Consider the following 16482-nt stretch of genomic DNA (forward strand, 5'->3'; position numbering starts at 1 on the left):
TAACCTAACTAGGAAAACTCTGGACCCTATAAGGTATGACAGTGATTAATCAGTTGTAAAAAGGTTTCATATTGGCTATGGGACCAGTTTTTCCTAATCAGGTCACATGGTTTTAAAAAAACTCCTGACCCTGGGGGGATGAAACCCGTCAAACTGCAGCTGCCTTATATTTGTTCATATAAATTATATTTAGACTGGATAAGGAGAGGGATTTCCTCCACCCAGACACATAGACAACAGAACTCACAGGGCTGAGCTTGCTTAATGCATGTTTGCATCATGCAGGCCTATGCAACTGTAGGCCTTATAAAACGTTTACTCACATCTGTCATCACAATTATGTTGACCGATAAATTTTGGATTAAAAACATATAGGCAGCCTAGCCAGCCCAATTTTGAATATAAACTAAATTTGATCACATTCACATTTTCTCTTGACACATAAATGGACTATAAATACTTAACGTTACCAATTAGTTTACCCTGACTAGATGGACAGGGCAGATATGATGTAACATTATGCAGCTGCTTTTATTAGTATCCTACAGTTGATCAGACTGAAAAATAGTCTCATTTTCATCCCATATGTCACGTCTGTCGTAGAGAGGGGACCAAAGTGCAGCGTGGTTGTAGTTCCACATTTTATTAAATCCGTGAAACTTTGCAGTACATAAATAACTGAAATGACAAAACAACAAACCGTGACACAGAGAGAAACAAACACTACTCAAAATATAACAACCCACGAAACCCAGGAAGAAAAAACCCTACCTAAATATGATCTCCAATTAGAGACGAGGACCAGCTGCCTCCAATTGGAGATCAACCCCCAAAAAACAATATAGAAATAGAAAACTAGAACTTTAACATAGAAATACAAAACAGAGAAAAACACAAAGCACCCCTTGTCACACCCTGACCTACTCTACCATAGAAAATAACCTCTTACTATGGTCAGGACATGACACCATACAGCATGTCAGATTTCTGATGTTTAGTCGTAGAGGTTATGCTTGGGTCTGTCCAGAGTGATTATGTGTTATCATCTTTGCTAAATAAATACTGGAGGAAAGTGGAAAGCCTACTTGAACAAACGTGAAAAAATGCGCTGCGTCAACCTCTTTCTTTAATCTACATTCTCATGCATGATGCGATGGACGCTATCAAATCATTCGGAAAAGGCAGTCACAAGTTCGATATGTGGGCATTCATACGCTCACTGCTTTTGTTTTGCCGTTTAGCTGAACAAATGATGTTCTTTAGGTCACTGTACACACCTTTCAACCAAGGCTCAGACTTTCCAAGAAGCAGGCAAGGCCAGCAATACAGGTGGCTTGATGAATGGCTCCCTGTTAACCAGCTATACTATTGATACCAGTTGATATTGAACGCCCTCACCTTTTCATCCTTCTTCATGAAACTGATCTTAGGCAGAAGTCGACCCTCCAGTGTTGCCAACTAATTTTCAGGGTAAGTTGCTAGAGGCAGGTTGATTTGTTGCTAAAAGACATTGTGATGTCATTGCGTGATAACGTAAAACTGCGTCATTACGTAGAATATACAATTGACTGGCCATCTCAGCGAAAAATATGATTTGACATTTGTTCAGGTACAGACTCCCACTCTTTTCTGTACTTCTGGCTGTACAATTTTGATTGAGATATGTTGATTGATGTTGTAAGTTCTGTTCAAGATCATACATTCGTGACCAATTATATTCATTGGGTTTGGCTCATCGAACCCGTACTAATGATGCTGCAGTCAGCCAACAATTTGAAATTTGCTGAAATTGCTGCTGGCCTGCTGCTGCCTGTGCACGAGCTGAGCGCCTGCTGCTGATGTCACTCACAATGCACTTTTGCAGCCAGGCACGTGTGTTGTGACTGAGTGTGTGACAGAGAAAATCGTTTTTGTGTAATTTAGAGGGAAAATGCGTGCATTTTAGCGTTTGAGTCACTTTTCAAAAGTTGCTAAAAGTTCAAAATACATTTTTAAAAGTAGCTAAATTTGTTGCTAGGTGCTGTTTGAAAAAGAAGTTGCCAGGGTAGTCTGAAAAAAATTGCTAAGTTGTCATCACTGCGACCCTCGCTTTAAATTATCACCTTTTCTGTGTACCCCAGAGAATGAAAGGGGTTCTTCAAGCTGTCCTCCAGCTACACCATGGTGCTACCCCAGACAGTGCTGTTGAAGTTACTGTAGACTTTCAATGCAAAACTGTGTATTTTACTAAATTTTTTGGTGACATATGAGTATATTTAGTATAGTTGTATCTAAAAATTATAACTTTTTTAATGTTTCTAATGTTTTTAATTTTAGGAAATTTCACTGAGGAGGATGGTCCTCCCCTTCCTCCTCTGTGGAGCCTCCACTGGTCTACACCTGTTGTATTTGGCGCATGTGACAGATAAAACTAGATTTGATGGGGATGTGTGTGCTAGGCTAACCCTGTGATTTGTTTGCCAAAGCAGTTTTTTATTGACTACTAAATTAGCCCTCTCAATCAGTGCTATTGTAAACTGATCAGTGTATTTGGGTAGGATTTTTTTGTTCACAACTGTGTGTGTGTCCCTGCTAGCGTGTGCATGCATACTCATACACATGAATGGCCCAGGGAGATGTACTGTATATGCACAGACACATTCAAGAAAACACAAACAATTAGTGTTCCCATGAGAGAGTGGGTTTGTGTTTAAGACATGCAGCAGCAAATTATTCCTGCACTCACCAAAAGGTAGCTTTGATTTCAGAAACAATTGTCTGATTTATGAGACTGCCAAAAGGTACACAAATATTAGAGTCACAAGTGTTTAAGTGAATATAAACACTACGTGACCATTTAATTAGGACAGGACTTTGCGTTAGTGATAAGTTTCTTTTTGCGTTGTCTTCCCAGGGTGTGATGGTATTTACAGTACCTCCTGTTGGTAGCCCATCATTTGTGTGCATTATTCATGATGACAGTATAGAGACCTCTCGCTGAATGCTGGCTGTGTGCCAGTTTAATGACAGATGAGGCAGTGGAGGGTGTGTGCAAGTGCGTGCGCAAGCGTGGGTGGGTGCATGTTTTATGCAGCTTGTATGAGTACATGTGTGCATAAGCACTTACATTTTGTGTGTAAGCCTACATGTTAATTTGTTTTCCATCCTGTGACTCCTCACACATCCTCTACCCCTCCCCTCAGCCATGGAGTGCCAGGTGGAGGAGCTGAGGCAGCAGCTGGAGAAACAGACCCTGATCAACCAGGAGCTACAGAACCACAACAATGACCTGGGTACAACCACAATCACGACCCTGACCATGATTATGATCACAACCAAGACTACAGACATAAAATAAACTATGATCTAAACCACAACTATCACAACCAATGGTCTCCTTTCACCTCTAGAAAGAAGACTGCAGAAGACAGAGAAGTTGCTGCAGGAGCTACAGAGTCATTACCATGACCTGGGTAAAGGGCTAAATGTGACTATGGCAACCCCTTGGGTGATGAACGGCAGCCATTTGTGTCAGATCACTAACCAAAGAGCAGCATGTATATTAACCCCATGTCCTGTGTGTGGTGTGTATCTATTCCAGAGTTCCCTGATCAGAGGATCAGTAATGAAGGGGGACTTGTGGTCAGGAAGAGCAGAGCGGCTGTCATGGCCCCTGAGCCAATCCCAGAGGATCAGCAGGAGATCATGAAGACTAAAGTCGAGAAGACCGTCAGGTGATTGGCTAGGGCTATGCATGCAGCATCATGATATGTACAGTATCATGTGTTATGTGACGTCAGTAGAGTATGCTGGTGTGAATATATACAGTATGTCTCTTTCCACAGTGAGACGAGTCTGATCGTCAAGGCCATCCAGAAGAATGACTTCCTGAGTCGCCTTGACGATGAGCAGATCACCATGATGGTGGAGCTCCTGGTGGCCATCAACTTCAAACCAGGAAATGATGTAATCAAGGAGGGCACTGAGGGAGACAGCATGTACATCGTAGCAGGTATGTGTGAATTTCTCAACCATATACGGAGATACACAACAAACATTTCCCAAATAAGGGTTGCTATGTCTGCTTACTATTCCCAATTAAATGATAACCCTCACCCCTCATTGTCCCCCCTCTATCTCTCCCTTCAGCGGGTGAGCTCCTTGTCAGTCAAGCAGATCGTAACCTTCGAACCCTGACCTGTGGGGATGTTTTTGGAGAGTTGGCTATTCTGTATAACTGCAAACGCACAGCCACAGTCAAAGGTGAGATGCTATTATAAATATGGTAAATAACTGTGTACCTTCCTACATTCTGTATTATGCATGTGTGCTGTACCGAATATTGCTTGTTGTTATGAATGAATTGTCCCCCTCACTCCCATCATCGTAGCCAAGACAGTGGTGCGTCTGTGGTTTATGGAGAGACAGATGTATAGAACCATCATGACCAACAAGTCCAAGAAGAAACGTGAACAGCTAATGGGCTTCCTAAAAACGTGAGTTTACACACTTAACCTTCCAACTTGCACTCTCTTGGTCACACGCACATGCACCCACCCACCCGCACACTCTGCTAATTCTGCTCTGATATGCTTACGTATCAGGTCTCAGACTCTGAAGGCCCTAAATGACAGTCAGCTCTCTAAGATAATTGACTCCATGGAGGAGGTTTGTACTCAGCCATTTGACACACCTCTCCATACTAGATACATTTTCCAGAGCATTAACATCCAAATCCATATGAAATCTGTTCCTTCTTGTAGGTGAAGTACCAGAACAATGATGTCATTGTACGTGAGGGGGCGGAGGGCAACACGTTCTACATCATTCTCAAAGGAGAGGTACAGGGGACATGTTTGGTGGTTACAGTGATCCAAAACTAGGAAAGTTATGACACACAAATGGGCTGCTACACAGTCACTGTGAGAGCTCTTTCTAGAGCACCCAGTTAAATTGTGCTTTAGAATTTATTTTAAATCTCTTAATAGTTAACTCAGATTTTTCCCACTAGTTTTTCTTAATTTACTGTCATCCTAAATGAAGATATATTAATTTATATTAAGTTGCTTTCCAGGATGTGGAAAGTATTTGTTACTACATTACAAAAGCTGACCCCATCGAATTGGGGGGAATTACACATCCTTTTCACCTCAGATTGGGGATGTGAAAAAAGTATAGTTTTATTTTATTTTATTTCACCTTTATTTAACCAGGTAGGCTAGTTGAGAACAAGTTCTCATTTGCAACTGTGACCTGGCCAAGATAAAGCAAAGTAGTTCGACACATACAACAACACAGAGTAACACATGGAATAAACAAACATACAATCAATAATACAGTAGAAAAGTCTATATACAGCATGTGCAAATGAGGTAGGATAAGGGAGGTAAGGCAATAAATAGGCCATGGTGGTGAAGTAATTACAATATAGCAATTAAACACTAGAATGGTAGAATGTGCAGAAGATGAATGTGCAAGTAGAGATACTGGGGTGCAAAGGAGCAAGATAAATAAATAAATACAGTATGGGGATGAGGTAGTTGGATGGGCTGTTTACAGATTGGCTATGTAGTGAACATGATGACAAAAGATCAATTGTTTTAAACAGATCAACATCTTCGGTGTTGTGCTGTTGATTTTGTCATAAGTGCTGGGGTCGCAGAACTGACATGCTGACCACAACGCTCGTGTCGCGTTGCCAGGCGCTAAAATAGACGTTGCTTCTATTTGTGGCTCAGAACGTGCTGCAAGTCCTGCCTCTCGCTTCTTCTCATTGATTTATAGAAGCAGATATCCACATGCCATCTCCTCATTGGTTATACCCAGGTGGGTGATTGAAAGACAAACTGAGGTCAGTGGTCTGTGGTAACTATGAAAGTTAGATGCCAATCGCCATATAAAGTCCAAAGAAGAAAACGTCTGGAAGGAGGAGAGATGACTAGAAACGATTCGGTTGACTGTTTTATGTGTGGATTAATTGTCGGAGTAGAGGACCTTGTGCATTTCAGGTAAAATAACAACTCAATGTTCATATCTCAGGACAAATTAGCTAGCAACAGCAAGCTAGCTAAATAGGACACATTAGCTAGCAACTGCAAGCTAGCTAGCTAAATTGCCATAAATGTCTAGCACTTTTCGACATTATTGGCATTTTTCCTATTTTGTTGACTTACAACCTAGAATTAAAATAGATTTTTTTGGGGTTTTATCATTTGATTTACAAAACATGCCTACCACTTTGAAGATGCAAAGTATGTTTTATTGTGAAACAAACAAGAAATAAGACAGAAAACAGAAAACTTGAACTATTCAACCCCCCAAAGTCAATACTTTACAGAGCCATCTTTTGCAGCAATTACAGCTGAAAGTATCTTGGGGTATATCTCTATAAGCTTGGCACATCTAGCCACTGGGATTTTTGCCCATTCTTCAAGGCAAACTGCTCCAGCTCCTTCAAGTTGGATGGGTTCCGCTGGTGTACATCAATCTTTAAGTCAAACCACAGATTCTCAATTGGATTGATGTCTGGGCTTTGACTAGGCCATTCCAAGACATTTAAATGTTTCCCCTTAAACCACTCGAGTGTTGCTTTAGCAGTATGCTTAGGGCCATTGTCCTGCTGGAAGGTGAACCTCCGTTCCAGTCTCAAATCTCTGGAAGATTGAAACAGGTTTCCCTCAAGAATTTCCCTGTATTTAGCACCATCCATCATTCCTTAAATTCTGACCAGTTTCCCAGTCCCTGCAGATGAAAAACATCCCCACAGCAAGATGCTGGTGTTCTCGGGGATGGTGCTCTCGGGGTGATGAGAGGTGTTGGGTTTGCGCCAGACATAGTGTTTTCCTTGCTGGCCTAAAAGTTCAATTTTAGACTCATCTGACCAGAGTACGTTCCTCCATATGTTTGGAGAGTCTCCCACATGCCTTTTGGCGAACACCAAACAGGTTTGCTTATTTTTTTCTTTAAGCATGGCTTTTTTCTGGCCACTCTTCTGTAAAGCCCAGCTCTGTGGAGTGTATGGCTTAAAGTAGTCCTATGGACAGATACTCCATTCTCCACTGTGGAGCTTTGCAGCTTCTTCAGGGTTACCTTTGGTCTCTTTGTTGCCTCTCTGATTAATGCCATCCTTGCCTGGTCTGTGAGTTTTGGTGGGCGGCCCTCTCTTGGCAGGTTTGTTGTGGTGACATATTCTTTCCATTTTTTAATAATGGATTTAATGGTGCTCCGCGGATGTTCAAAGTTTCAGATATTTTTTTATAACCCAAACCTGATCTATACTTCTCCACAACTTTGTTCCTGACCTGTTTGGAGAGCTCCTTGGTCTTCATGGTGCCGCTTGCTTGATGGTGCCGCTTGCTTAGTGGTGTTGCAGACTCTGTGGCCTTTCAGAACAGGTGAGTATATATATATATATATATATATATATATATATATATATATATATATATATATATATATATATATATATATACTGAGATCATGTGACACTTAGATTGCACACAGGTGGACTTTATTTAACTAATTATCTGACTGCTGAAGGTAATTAGTTGCACCAGATCTTATTTAGGGGCTTCATAGCAAATACATGTGCATGCACCACTTTTCCGTTCTTTATTTTTAGAATTTTTTGAAATAAGTAATTTTTTTCATTTCACTTCACCAATTTGGACTATTTTGTGTATGTCCATTACATGAAATCCAAATAAAAATCCATTCAAATTACAGGTTGTAATGCAAGAAAATAGGAACAACTCCAAGGGGATGAATACTTTTACAAGGCATTATAGATATTCCATAAAAAATCTGCCGTTTCCAGCTACAATAGTCATTTACAACATTACTAATGTCTACACTGTAACATTTTAAAATGTTGTCTATTGTTAGTAGTAGCTATTTGTATAGTCAAGGATTCATCAGTGCAATATTTCACATCAAATTTTGTTACAGACCAACAGAACAAGTAAACCTTGAATTTGTAGATTTAAAATATCCCTCTAGTGGCTAATAGTTGACCTATTTCTTGAAAATCTAAGATCTTTGATGGGTTGGAAGCAGAAGTTGTGCCAGGATGTAATCACTGCCACCTGGTAAAGTTAGCATAGAGCTAACTTGTATCGTATCATGTTATCTGATGGGACCAGCTACAATTTAGCGTTTTGTCACATGCAAGTAAATCAACTATATTAATTGGGTGATACACATTTCCAGTGTGAGAAGCTGTTTAACTTTAAATGCGTGCTTATGTTTGCAAGTAAGACCACTGTTTTTGTACACCCTTTGTTTGATGATCATAGTTAACAACAACTTACTACACTAGTGGAGGATTGGAGTCTACAATTCTCCTACCTGTGCTTACCAACCCATGTGTTTACTAATGACAAAAATGTGTGTGTGTATGTGTGCGTGCTAATAATGCCTGCGTATGTGTGTGTGCGGATGTGTGTACGTGCATGTGGGCACGTGTGTGTGTCTGACCTCAGGTCAAGGTGACTAAGAAGTTGAATGGGCAGGAGAAACAGATTCGCAAGATGGGCAAAGGGGAGCATTTTGGGGAATTGGCCCTGATACGGTAACCATGGATACATTAGTAGCTAAGGCTATAAATAGACTTCATGTTGTTCATTAAAATGACCCTGGTGTGCAGTAGCTATTAGTTAATGTGGCTGCTCATAAGTGTGGATCTGTATGTAACCTGCAGTGAAATCCTGAGGACTGCAACATGTACTGCTGTTGGCCCTGTGACCTGCTTCTCCATCGATAAGGAGTGAGTCTGAACAAGTAATATTACATTTCTTAATCGATTGGTTTATGGATTGATTGAATTACTAATGGTCTGTTATGTTACACTTCTAGGGTGTTTGAGGAGACGATCCCCATTGAACACCTGGAGCTCCATGATGAGTGAGTACAAAGACACTCTTGCCCCTTTTAGCAGTACCCTTCTCCACCTAGTTCTATTTTCACCACTTTAGTCTAGTCAAGCTGTGTAACTGTTGTCTGTGTTCCAGCATCAGCTCTAAGGTTTTGGAGGAGCCAGATGCTCCAGAGAAGACCAGTCCTAGTTCCTATCTGAGACTGAAGGACCTGATCCCTGTACTGTACCAGGAGGGGCGTTACCAGGGAGAACCTGTCACTCTCGGAGTGGGAGGGTTTGGTCGCGTTGAACTGGTATGTGTGTGAGTTTGGTGTTGTGGTTGTGTTTGGCAAGTTAGCGGCTGAAACCAACTGATTAAGTATTTCATATTTATTAGGATCCCCAATTTGCTGCTACCGATGCAGTGGCTACTCTTCCTGGGGTCCAAACAGGAAACAACACAACATTAAATACATAATATATATATAAATACATAGCACTACATATACATTACAATGTAGCCATTCATCAGACGCTCCCATCCAGAGCGACCCACATCTAGTTCATTCATCTTAAGATAGTCAATACACAATACAATACAACATGCATACAAATGTCTGTGTCTCTTCACAATCCCCGTTGGGCCGTAAGGTGTTCTTTTATCTGTTTTTTGAATCTGGTTTTATTGCTAGCATGAGTTACCTGGGGTGGCAGAGAGTTACATTTAGTCATGGCTCTATTTAATAATGTGTGTTTCCCAGCCTCTATTCTGGACCTGGGGACTGTGAATAGACCTCTGGTTGCATGTCTTGTGTGATATCGATGAGTGTCTGAGCTGTGTGCCAACTCCTTGAACAGACAGTTCGGTATCTTCAACACATCTATAAGCGGTCATACAGTACAATACGTTTTGTAGGTGATTCTTATGCTGATGATGTAAAGAATATTTGGTGGTCTGCACCCATTAAGAAAATTACTGTAAAAACGGGTAAATCCACGTGGATTGATGAGTAATAAAAAAAATTGTATGGTTGAGGGGGATAAGGCAAAAGGTATGGCAAATATATCAGGCAGCAGAACCGATTAGCAAGTGTACTGCAAATTGAGAAATCATGTAAATAAAAAGAAGAAGAAACTATAATATTAAAACAAAGATAAATTATATAAAGAATGATAGTAAACAGCTTTGGAGCACCTTAAATAACATTTTGGTCAAAAAGGTAAACTCAGTTCCATAATTAATGGAATCAGATGGCTTGTTCATCATAAAACCCACTACCTAAGAATAGTAAAGCCCCCTTTACTGGACTGTAGGACCTGTCTGGTTGACTGAGATATCAAGAAAGCCGAGCAATGCCTGATCACGGACAGACCTCTTCCCATTTTGGTGACATTGAGTTTATATGTTTTGACCATGATAGCTTGCTATCTAGGGTGACACCCAGCAGTTTAGTTTCTTCAACTTGCTCAATAGCCACATTATTCAATAATAGAGCCAGATGAGATGTAGGGTTATTTCTCCCAAAAATTATGCTTTTACGTTTGGAGATATTCAAAGCGCCTTCAGAAAGTATTCACACCCTTTTTCCAAATGTTGTAGCCTGAATTTAAAATTGAGAATTATGTCACTGGCTACACACAATACCCCATAATGTCCAAGTGGAATAATGTTTTTAGAAATTTTTACTAAGTAATAAAAAATGAAAAGCTGAAATGTCTTGAGTCAATAAGTATTCATCCTCTTTCTTATGGCAAACCTAACTAAGTTCAGGAGTAAATATTTGCTTAGCAATTCACATAAGTTGCATAGACTCACTCTGTGTGCAATAATAGTGTTTAACATGATTTTTGAATGACTACCTCATCTCTGTACCACACACATACAATTATCTGTAAGATCCCTTAATCGATTAGTGAATTTCAAAAACAGATTCAACCACAAAGACCAGGGAGGTTTTCCAATGCCTCGCAAAGAAGGGCACCTATTGGTAGGTGGGTAAAAATAAAAAAGCAGACATTGAATATCCCTTTGAGCATGGGGAAGTTATTAATTACACTTGTATCATGTATCAATTGTTCCATATACGCAGGGAGTCAGGAAGCAGGTGAGTTGAGTTCACTAATGATATATGCAGATAAACATGACAAGGGTACAGACCGTGAATCAAAACAACCCAATACTGCCTAAAGACTGAGGCTACTGAGGGCTAAATAAAGGAGAGGTAAATCAAGGTGATGATGAAGTCCAGGTGTGCATAATGATGGGGAGCAGGTGTGCGTAGTAATGGTTGCCAGGGCTGGTGGTTAGTAGATTGGCGATGAGGTGCGCTGGAGAGGGGGAGCGGGAGAAGGCGTGACATCAATACACCCAGTCAATACAAAGATACAGGAGTCCTTGCTAACTCAATTGCCGGAGAGGAAGGAAAACGCTCAGGGATTTCACCATGAGGCCTGTGATGACTTTAAAACAGTTACAGAGTTGAATGGCTATTACTCCACAATACTAACCTAATTGACAGAGTGAAAAGAAGAAAGCCTGTACAGAATAAAAATGTTCAAAGAAATGCACCCTGTTTGCAACTAGGCACTAAAGCAAAAGAAAATGTGGCAAAGCAATTCACTTTTTGTCCTGAATACAGTCTTACGTTTAGGGCAAATCCAATACAACACATTACTGAGTACCACTCTCTATTTTAGAAGCATAGTGATTGCTGCATCATTTTATGGGTATGCTAGTTATCATTAAGGACTGAGGAGTTTTTGACGATAAAAAATAAACAGAATGGAGCTAAGCACAGGCAAAATCCTAGAGGAAAACCTGGTTCAGTCTGCTTTTGTCACGGTTGTCGTCGGGAAAGGAGGACCAAAATGCAGCAGGATTGTGGATGCTCATCTTGAAGTTTATTTTAACTCAAAAGTGAACACCAAAATAATAAACACAACGAACTCACGATCAACAAAACAGTCTTGTCGGGCTCATACACGCTAAACAAGAAACAATCTCCCACAACTACAAACACAAACACACCCTAATATATAGGACTCTCAATCAAAGGCAAATAGACAACACCTGCCTTCAATTGAGAGTCCCTACCCCAATTACCTAAACATAGAAACAGGTTCACTAGACTAAACATAGAAATACATAAACATAACACAGTGCCCAAAACCCCCGGAATACATAAATCAAATTCCCTACTAAATCAACCACCACCCCGAACCACATAAAACAAATACCCTCTGCCACGTCCTGACCAAACTACAATAACAATTAACCCTTATACTGGTCAGGACGTGACAGTACCCCCCCCCCAAAGGTGCAGACCCCGGATGCACCTCCTAAATAAACAAAACCCAAAACAACAACAACAAAAAATCCCCCTAAACTAAAGGGAGGGAAGGGAGGGTGGCTGCCGTCACCGACGGCACTAGTGCTACACCCCCCCTCCCCAACCCACCTATGCAGGTGGTGGTTCAGGCTCCGGCCTACTGTCCTCCAGAATGCAGACCGACCCGATCAGCCTCGGGCCGTAGGCAGACTCCCCTTGTTCCGGATCGTACGTAGACCTCCGCCACTCCACACTATAGGCAGACTTATTAGTTATACAGTTAATCATAATTCGTTTTAAATTGTCAGGCTTACTTAGTTCAGGGTTGCTGCTAGACTCCCTTGGTTTCGGGTCATCGGCAGACTCTGGGCAGAAGGGCCACTCTGGCAGATCCAGCGCGGCGGGCCACTCTGGCAGATCCTGGCAGACGGGCCACTCCGGCAGATCCTGGCATACGGGCCACTCCGGCATCTCCGGGCAGACGGGCCACTCTGGCATCTCCGGGCAGACGGGCCACTCTGGCATCTCCGGGCAGACGGGCCACTCTGGCATCTCCGGGCAGACGGGCCACTCTGGCATCTCCGGGCAGACGGGCCACTCTGGCATCTCCGGGCAGACGGGCCACTCTGGCATCTCCAGGCAGACAGGCCACTCTGGCAGCTCCTGACTGACGGGCAGCTCTGGCGACTCCTGACTGACGGGCAGCTCTGGCGACTCCTGACTGACGGGCAGCTCTGGCGACTCCTGACTGACGGGCAGCTCTGGCGACTCCTGACTGACGGGCAGCTCTGGCGACTCATGACTGACGGGCAGCTCTGGCGACTCCTGACTGACGGGCAGCTCTGGCGACTCCTGACTGAGCCGACGCACTGGAAGCCTGGTGCGTGGTGCTGGTACTGGGGTTATCAGCCTGGGAACACGCACCTCCAGGCTAGGGCGGGGAGCGGGAACAGGACGAGTCGGACTGGGCTGACGCACTGGAAGCCTGGTGCGTGGTGCTGGTACTGGGGGTATCAGCCTGGGAACACGCACCTCCAGGCTAGTGCGGGGAGCGGAAACAGGACGAGTCGGACTGGGCTGACGCACTGGAAGCCTGGTGCGTGGTGCTGGTACTGGGGGTATCAGCCTGGGAACATGCATCTCCAGGCAAGTGCGGGGAGCGGGAACAGGACGAGTCGGACTGGGCTGATGCACTGGAAGCCTGGTGCGTGGTGCTGGTACTGGACATGCCAGACTGGGAACACGCACCTCCAGGCTAGTGCGTGGAGCGGGAACAGGATATATTGGACCGTGGAGGCTTACTGGCGGTCTCGAGCTCAAACCTGGCATCGCCTTTTCTGGCTGGATGCCCACTACCCCCTGGTAAATGCGGGGCGCTGGTATTGCACGTACCGGCCTAAAAATACTTGGCCTCGCCATAGTACCCATTACCCCGAAGCACGAGACCTGTCCATTAACTGGCTTCCCAGAAAAGGTACGGGGATTTGGCCTGGGGCTCCAAACTTGCCCCGCCAAACTACCCATATGCCCCCCCCAAAAAAATTATTGGGGCTGCCTCTCGGGCTTAATCGCCAGTCGTGTTCCTCGGTAGCGTTCCCGGTCTTTGCTCCATTTTTTCCATGGGCCCTCTCCGGCCATAACCTGTTCCCATGTCCATTTCTCCCGTTGGTCCAACTCAAATTCCCTCTGCTCCTTCCAGTCCACCTGTTGCTCCTTCCTCTGCTGCTTGGTCCATTTGTTGTGGGAGATTGTTTCTTGTTTAGCGTGTGTGAGCCTGACAAGACTGTTTTGTTGATCGTGAGTTCGTTGTGTTTATTATTTTGGTGTTCACTTTTGAGTTAAAATAAACTTCAAGATGAGCATCCACAATCCTGCTGCATTTTGGTCCTCCTTTCCCGGCGACAACCGTGACAGCTTTCCACCAGACACTGGGAGATTAATTAAACTTTCAGCAAGACAATAACCTAAAACACAAGGCCAAATCCATACTGGAATTGCTCAGTTACAGTTCTGACTTAAATCTGCTTGAAAATGTATGGCAAGATTTGGAAATGGTTGTCTAGCAATGATCAGCAACCAATTTGACAAAGCTTGAATAATTTTGAAAAGAATAATGGGCAAAGATTGTACAATACAGGTGTGCAAATCTCTTAGAGGCTGACCCAGAAAGACTCACAGCTGCTATTGCTGCCGCTATTGCTGCCAAATGTGATCTAACATTTACCCACTCAGGGTTGTGAATACTTACAGTACCAGTCAAAAGTTTGGACACACCTACTCATTCCAGGATTTTTCTTTATTTTTACTATTTTCTACATTGTAGAATAATAGTGAAGACATCCAAACTATGAAATAGCACATGTGGAATCATGTAGTAACCAAAAACGAGTTAAACAATTCTTTAAACAGATTCTTCAAAGTAGCCACCCTTTGCCTTGATGACAGCTTTGCACACTCTTGGCATTCTCTCAACCAGCTTCATGAGGAATGCTTTTCCAAAAGTCTTGAAGGATTTCCCACATATACTGAGCACTTTTTGGCTGCTTTTCCTTCACTCTGCTGTCCAAATCATCGCAAACCATCTCAACTGGGTTGAGGTTAGGGCTGTTGCGGTGACCATATTACCGCCACACCAGCAGTCACGAGTCTTGAAGGCAGTCAAATTCAACATGACGGTTTAGTCACGGTAATTAGGCTTCTCCAAGCTGTGATTCTGCTGCCGGTCATTAGTAGCATACCAAACGTACTAACTGCCTGGTACTCAGCACTCTATTGTCCCTCTAATCTCTCTGACATCAATGCAAATGTGTTCGGAAATACAATCAAAAACTCCATGAGAACCCATGAGCTCATTTTGCACAACATTTCTATAGGCTATGCAGAGTGATGTCCGCTAATAAAAAGAGGAGAATCCCATCAGTTTTCTATAGGCTAGGCCTACTATATTTATTTCTCAACTTTCCTAATTTTAAGCACATAGCCTACCTGTCTGGCATGAAAATAAACCACGGGGAAAAGCGTCCTCCTGTTGCTATTTAATTTCATAGATGACATGTATTTTTCCCGCTGCCCCTGTTTCGATACAGGTGCATGATAATGGTCCATTCTAAATCAAAACAATGTCACCATATTATTTAGTATATATTTAGTATATGTAAAGACACAAGTCAAGAATAGTCTGATGGGTGACAATATTAGCCTATCACTTGTGAATTATATATTATCACTTGTGAATGATGCCCAGCATAAGAAACAATGCCTTTTTTGTGACTTGTTCAATCATAGTCGCACACCTCATGTAGCCTAGCCCATAGGCCTATATGTTTTAATAAGGTTTGTATCACAAAAAAAGTGTCCAAATAACTTAAAATTAAGCACATTAATCCGCTTTACAAGGGGTGTAGAGCCTAACTGGCATATATTCGTAGCGTGTGAGTTTCAAGTATGGGGAAGATAAATGTTTTAATTTTATTTCTCGCACTGAATAGTATATGTAGACTTTTGTACTATGGGGGATCATAGATTGAAATAGGATAGTGCTTTTCCTGTTCGTTAGGCCTACTCTTCTTGTTGGCTGACAAAGTAAATGTGAAAGTTTCTTCCAATATCTTCAATGTGCACCTCGGAATTGGATAAGGACGCATGCAGTTGCATCCCCGATGTCTCTGTCTTAACTTGTAGCCTGTGAGAAAGACCCGGTCACGTGACAGAGAGCCGTGTGAGTGAGAGACGCTTCAGATTGCGACGCACACAGGGAGAAGGGCACCACGCAGCACTCCTGTCTGTAAAAGGCATGGATTTTTTTTAGGGTGCATTACTGCCACAAAGGGTATGCCGCTGTGAAATTTGAGGCATTATCTATTGCTATCTAGTTACTATTGGAGTGTGTAAAGCCTGCGCAAAAAAAACAAAGCGCAGCTCATGCCGTTCAAGCGACTTTTTTCGAATCATCATTAGAGTCTGATGCCGGACAAAGTATTTGTCACACCCTTGATCTGTTTCACTTGTATTCGTGCTTGTCTCCATCCCCCACCAGGTGTCTCCCATCTTCTCCCCTCATTGTCCCCTGTGTATTTATACCTGCATTTTCTGTTTGTCTGTTGCCAGTTCATCTTGTCCCATCAAGTCCCACCAGCGTGTTCCCGTCTTTCCTGTGCTCTAGTTTTTGTTTTTCCTAGTCTTCCCAGTTCTGACCTTTCTGCCTGTCCTGACCCTGATCCTGCCTGCCGTCCTGTACCTGCTTGAATCTGATTTGGGTTACAACTCTTTGCCTGTCTTGACATTGGAAGACATGAGGAGTTACTGCAAAGCCTTATGGAG

At 42.7% G+C, this 16482-nt stretch overlaps 1 protein-coding gene across 4 annotated transcripts in view; it reads left to right on the forward strand.

The window, feature by feature from the left end:
• LOC115174456 (cGMP-dependent protein kinase 2) overlaps positions 1-16482 on the forward strand; it is a 49577-nt gene that overhangs the window by 3633 nt on the left and 29462 nt on the right. For 2 of the 4 annotated variants that reach the window (XM_029732989.1, XM_029732992.1), the window contains exons 2-13: positions 3183-3272; positions 3390-3452; positions 3581-3713; positions 3825-3991; positions 4129-4242; positions 4370-4475; positions 4584-4647; positions 4743-4820; positions 8460-8548; positions 8678-8743; positions 8833-8880; positions 8988-9147. In XM_029732989.1, coding sequence (XP_029588849.1) covers positions 3185-3272; positions 3390-3452; positions 3581-3713; positions 3825-3991; positions 4129-4242; positions 4370-4475; positions 4584-4647; positions 4743-4820; positions 8460-8548; positions 8678-8743; positions 8833-8880; positions 8988-9147 — 1176 coding nt within the window. In that variant the 5' untranslated portion in view covers positions 3183-3184. Of the gene's footprint in view, positions 1-1430; positions 1471-3182; positions 3273-3389; positions 3453-3580; positions 3714-3824; positions 3992-4128; positions 4243-4369; positions 4476-4583; positions 4648-4742; positions 4821-8459; positions 8549-8677; positions 8744-8832; positions 8881-8987; positions 9148-16482 lie in introns of all 4 variants that reach the window. The other 2 variants (XM_029732990.1, XM_029732993.1) reach the window with 2 other exon arrangements.

Source organism: Salmo trutta, chromosome 35, assembly GCF_901001165.1.
Source record: "Salmo trutta chromosome 35, fSalTru1.1, whole genome shotgun sequence".
NCBI lineage: Eukaryota > Metazoa > Chordata > Actinopteri > Salmoniformes > Salmonidae > Salmo > Salmo trutta.